This window comes from Suricata suricatta, chromosome 13 (genome assembly GCF_006229205.1).
Source record: "Suricata suricatta isolate VVHF042 chromosome 13, meerkat_22Aug2017_6uvM2_HiC, whole genome shotgun sequence".
In the NCBI taxonomy this organism is placed as follows: Eukaryota; Metazoa; Chordata; class Mammalia; order Carnivora; family Herpestidae; genus Suricata; species Suricata suricatta.
In genome coordinates this window covers 7593868-7599443 of record NC_043712.1, presented here as the reverse complement: position 1 = coordinate 7599443, position 5576 = coordinate 7593868, and the positions used below count along the sequence as shown (strand labels likewise).

General features: G+C 59.6%; 1 protein-coding gene across 5 annotated transcripts in view; it reads left to right on the top strand.

The window, feature by feature from the left end:
- LRSAM1 (leucine rich repeat and sterile alpha motif containing 1) overlaps positions 1-5337 on the top strand; it is a 39768-nt gene extending 34431 nt beyond the window's left edge. For all 5 annotated transcript variants that reach the window (XM_029921125.1, XM_029921127.1, XM_029921123.1 and 2 more), the window contains 4 exons: positions 234-365; positions 1371-1452; positions 3573-3721; positions 4668-5337. In XM_029921125.1, the coding sequence (XP_029776985.1) occupies positions 234-365; positions 1371-1452; positions 3573-3721; positions 4668-4793 (489 nt within the window). In that variant the 3' untranslated portion in view covers positions 4794-5337. The remainder of the gene's footprint in view (positions 1-233; positions 366-1370; positions 1453-3572; positions 3722-4667) is intronic.
- Positions 5338-5576: the final 239 nt, after the last annotated feature.

Genomic DNA, 5576 nt, shown 5'->3' with positions numbered 1-5576 from the left:
CTCGTTTATTTAAACAGCCCCCTCTTGACGAGTACTTGATTGCTCACCATGTAGCTGTTTCCACTTAGAGCGGCAGTGAACTTCCTCGCACCTTTATCTCGGCTTCCATATGCATTTTTGTAGGAAAAATACCAAGGAAGCCCCCGCTAAGCACGTCAGAGCCTTGGCTCACCGTTATAGTAGCCAGGTCTCGTTGGCCGTGCCCTCAGCTTGCCCGTGGGTCTGTCCTGCAGGAAGAAGGCATGGAACGCCAGCTGGCAGCCCTCCTGGTGGAGCTGTCGGCCGAGCACTACCTGCCCATCTTCGCCCACCACCGCATCTCCCTGGACGCGCTGAGCCGGATGAGCCCTGGGGACCTGGCCCAGGTGAGAGGCAGCGGCCCCGCAGGGGAGGTGGAGCGGTGAACAAGGCCGCTGTCCAAACCGCCAAGAGCCCACCTACTCGGGCGCGGTTCTCGGCACAGTCTGCCGTTGTCCCGTGTTCCGGGGCCCCCGGCTTCCAGATGGCCAGAACGCCCACCCCATAACCTCCTGCGTGTGCCCCGCATGCCATCTCCCTACTTAAGTCCAGAGATGTGAGAACCCTCATGTTGTGGGCCCAAGACAAGTCCTTGGAGACTGTCTGCTTGACCCCTGGCCCAGGCCATGGTCTTACAGACATTATATGGCAGCGCTGCCTGAGCCTGGTGACTTCTGGGTAGGAGCTAAGCTCTACGTTGTATTAGTTCATTCGTTCCTTAAATGAGCCAAGTAATGACAGCGCACACCCCTGTAGTGCTTGCTGGTGCCAGGTGCGTTCTAAGTGCTTTTCGCGTGCCAACCCCTGCACCCTCCCAACAACCCAGGCAGAAGGGAACTGTCCTTGTCATTTTTCAGATGAGGAAGTTGAGACACAGCAAGGTAGTCACCTGCCCAAGGTCCCACAGAGCCAGGACTCAAGCGTGAGGGGTTCGGTGCCAGAGTGCATGCTGCTTACCACTCTGCTGCGGTGTCACCTGTCCCGTGACCCAGAAACCGAGGCTCCGAAGGGCTCCACGGGGGCTGTGCCGCCCAAGGGACCGTGTGGCCCCAGTGCGAGTGCTTCTCAGCCGCTCGGCCTCCACACGCACCGCCTGGCCCTTCCTGTGAACTTGGACAGTGGGTCCTGAGTTCCTGGTTGTCGTGGGGTTGACGTGGGTCATGCAGGTGAAGGGGTCCCTCCCCAGCACCAGAGACACATGCGCTAAGCCACAGCTGACACTAGTGTTAGTTTCCTTTGGGGCCTCTGTTTCTGTCCCTGCCACCTGGTCCCCTTCACAGTCATGGTGCCGCACTGCCTCGCGCTGACCCTGGGCCCCAGGCCATAGCTTGCTTCTCCTTGAACTGCCGCAGGTGGGCGTCTCGGAAGCCGGCCTGCAGCACGAGATCCTGCGGAGAGCCCGGGAGCTGCTGGGCGCGGCCAGGACCCAGCCAGGTACCAACGCAGGACACCGCCTGAGCGGAGGCCCCGGCTTCCCTTGGGGACTGTGGCTCGGGGCATCGCCTGTTCACATTTCAGGCCGAGAACTGAGGGCGGGTTCCAGCCCCTGCCAGTCCCTAAGATTTACAGGATTTACAAATGGGAAAAATGGACCACAAAAATGGGGGAACAAAGAAGCTTCCTTGAACCAGAAGAGGCCCTCCTGGTTCCCCATCCTAGAACCTTCCCTAAACCTACTCTGCAAACACGGGGAACCACACACCCGGATCCTTGGAGTAGAGGGAGGACCTGGCCATAGCCAGGGCCTGACACTGTGCCTGGAGGACATGGTGGGACGGGGAACAAGGTTTTCGATGACCTGGGAAGCGGGTAAAGGCAGGTCCGAAAGCCACTCCACCGACGCACACGAGCCGGATAAGGTAGGTGCTGTGGCTGACGCAGGAGTTGATGCGGGAGTCGGGGGTCTCCTCCTCCGAGCAAGATCCGGGTACCAGGCATCTGCCCACCGCCTCACAGGTACCATGTCATGTCACCTCTGGGAGGTGGGTGCACTGCTCCCTTCCCTTGACGGATGAGGGAACTGAGCCAAAGAGGGGTTCACGTGTCTGCCCCAACCGCATACAGCTGGCAGACGCTGAACCCCTGAGCTCTCCTGCCTCCCTCGAGAAGAGGCCGCGGGGCCTTGATGAGGGAAAGGGGCCTGGATCCAGGATGAAGGACAAGGCGAGCCCATGGCACTGCCAGCCTCAGGCAGGGTCGCTTCAGGGCAGAGACCAAAGCTGGGGTTGCTAGGCCAGTTTGCAGGGCTGAGGCAGGAGCTCTGCCGCCAGCAGGGAGCAGGCCCTGGGTCCCCAGGTGTCCGGGCCAGTGGCAGCGCCATGATGTCCTCAGGCTCCAGCTCTGCAGCCAGCTTTATTCCAGGGCCATGACCCAACCTAACCAAGTCCCTAAACTAACAGTCCTTTAAACAGACTTTCCTCCCCTTCCAGATGTTTTCCAGCCCTGATCCCTCCTGCAGTCAGACTGCGGGTCAGGATGATGAGTTTGGCGTCAGGAGCTGGGAATCTCCTCGCCCCACCCTGGCTGGCCAGCCGACTAAGATTCCCTTCACTCTGAGCCCCTCCTGTCCTGCCCCCTGCCTCCCACAGCCCCCCGCCATCCCTGGGGTGGCTTCCTGACTGTGTCCTCCTGCAGGGAAGGCTGGGCGGGATAGCTCCTTCCCGGCCGCAGGAGGGGCAGGATACCTTCAGTCATTTTCCTAATGTTCTTAGTGCTCCCAGAACTTGCCAGGTGTCATGGTCCATATAGAAGAGCCCCTTTACAGTGATGGTCTGGGGGCACCATGGCACCTTTAGAGAGCCTAGTGTTGTAACAGCCTTCAAACAATACATTCACAATTTTCCAATTATAAAAACTAATTCAAACCACAGGGCAGATGGGAAAAATGTGAGCCTGATCAGGAGGGGCATCGGGGCTGTGGAAGACTCCGGGATGGGGTGCCCTTTGCGTGATCATGAAAGAGACTGCATTTTGTAAGGGCTGATTCTGGTGTCCTGCCTGTTGGGACCCCCATAGAGGGTGCCAGCTCTAAGGCAGAGGAGGGGCAAGGGGTGGAGGGGACAGCCTTGGGGGCTTCTCCTTCCTCACCCAACCCCTGGGCGGCCTGAGGGCAGCAGCCCATCTTGTCTCCCAGAGAAGCTATGAGCATAGCCCCCATCCACCCCAAAATCCCTCACCGAGAGCTCCCGTACCACCGTGCCACCACCAAATGGCCCTGTGGTCTCGAACAAGTGGCTGCCCTTCACTGAAAAGGCCAAGCCCTCCTGCGGGGTGGCTGTGAGGGATCCAGGGACCGGTCAGGGGTCAGAGGCCCCAGTTAACCAGCACTGTGGCCATCTCTGCCTGCCTCCCTGCACTCCTGTCTTACAGGAGGAGTGAGGCTCAGAAAAGAGAGCTAAGGGGGCCCTTACCCCTCCATGAGAGCAAAGCCCCCCTTCTTGTGCTCACTGCTCACGCGTGGTGGGCGGGGGCGGGGTGTGTGTGTGAAGGGACTCCCCGGGGACTGGGATCACTGGGGTGTGACCCTGGCTCAGCCTATCCCTCGGTCCCCACAGAGCCGCTGAACCCACCCAAGGGTGAGGTCCTCGGGGCCATGGAGGAGCCCACCGCCCCCGAGGAGCCCACTGAGCCAGTGAGCCCCTCCGCTCCCCCGGCAGAGCTGGACGTGCAGACCTCCGAGTGCGTCGTGTGCCTGGAACAGGAGGTAAGGCCAGGCCTGCCCCTCCTGAGCCTTTCCAGACTCATGGGTTCCTTCCAAACCCTTCTTTTCTATCGGTGCAAGTATATTGTATTCATTAGAAACCTTGGGAAATCCAGGAAAGCAAAACACACAGGAAATTACCATGATCTCATCCAAATATGAGCATTTTCTGAGGCTTGTTTTTTTTTTTTTTTTAAAGAGAGGGTTCCCTTCCCCCCCGCCCCGCCTACTTAAGTCAAATTTCCTAAGTCCTTAAATATCAACAGCACAATTTTCTCTGAAGAGGCTTTTAAAAAAACCATCTTCAAAAATCTGTAACAAAATTAACACTTTTAATTTTTGTAAAAAAATTTTTTGTAAAAATTAAACCGCATAGTGTATAGAACACCCCCTCCCTCCACCATGCGATCCTGCTTAAAAGAAACAACGATGCTAGCTGTTGAATTTTCCGTGGTCCTTACCAGGCGCGGGAACGCCGAGCCGTGGAGGGAGGTGTTGGTTCTAAGTGGAACCAGAGCCCTGCTTTTGGGCCTCACGTGTCTTCTTCGCACCAAACAGCCTTGAGTGGAGCGGAGAGTTTCCTCGGGATCAATCCTAGAGAGGAGATGGCGCAGCACAGCGCAGGCTTGCGTAGGAGGCTTTTGCTCCATGACGTTGGAATTGTTTTTTTTAGATCAGGGGCTGCTCCGTGTGCAAAAAGGCAACAATTAAGACAGTCTTGTGTCCAGGGGGCAGGGCTGCTTAGACCCACTGTGGCCTCCCATGCAGCCGTGAGAGGGCACGGAGGGTCCGGGGCAGGTGCTGGGCAGTGACCACTACCACATGGTGGTACCAGGTGCTTCCAGGGAAGGGTAGGGGCAGGGGATGGCTGGGTGGGAGTGACTCAGTTGCCCCGCCCTGGGGAACAGGCAGGCGCGGGCAGGGCCCAGACGCTCCACTCTGTCCCCAGGCCCAGATGATCTTCCTCGACTGTGGCCACGTGTGCTGCTGCCAGCAGTGCTGCCAGCCCCTGCGCACGTGCCCGCTGTGCCGCCGGGAGATCGTGCAGCGCCTCCGCATCTACCACAGCGGCTGAGCCGAGCCCCGCACCCGCGCAGCGCCCCTCTGCCCCGGGCCCTTGTCTCAGCCCGCAGGTGCCCCCTGCCCCTCCTCCCAGCACACGGGGTGCGGGAGGGGCCAGACTGTTCCTGACCCTGACAGCTGGTGTGAATCCCGTGGAAGGAGGGAGGACTCAGGGTCCGAGGGCAGGGCTGAGGTTTAGAGAAGCCTCCATCAGAGAGGACTGCCTCGGGGTCCTCACCAGGAGGGTCCTCATCAGGGTAACTCGGACAGTGCCGACCCTGGAGGCGGTGGTGGGATGCAGGTGGGCCCTGGCCCCAGACTGGGGGAGGCCGGGAGTAGAACTGGTGTGTCCTGGGCTGTCCTGACGGGCCGGTGTGTGTCCAGTATAGGCCTTGTGCCACAAGCGATGTTGGTCCCTCCGTGCCTCCCCCTCTGGGTCCCCCAGCGTTCAGATCTGCACCTCCTGGCCACCCTCCCATACCCAGTCCCCCCGCAGGGCAGGCAACCAGCTTTGCAGACCCAAAGCAGGAATGTCAATAAATCCACATCCAGCCTGCTCCTTCCGTGTCATCACTGGGGGAATCACTGGGGCCCGGGGCCTGGGGGTGGGGGGCGTGGCAGGGGGCAAGGTGGGGGCTGGGGCGGGCTTTACCTCAGGCCAAAGGAGGGAGGAAGTGGAGGCATTCTCAAATGCAAAGTTAAATTTCCCTCATTACAGGTGGACAGACAGACCTGGCTCAGAAGGGCACAGGGAGGGTCAGCCGGAGCAGGTTGGCAGGGCAGCGGGGGTGGGGGG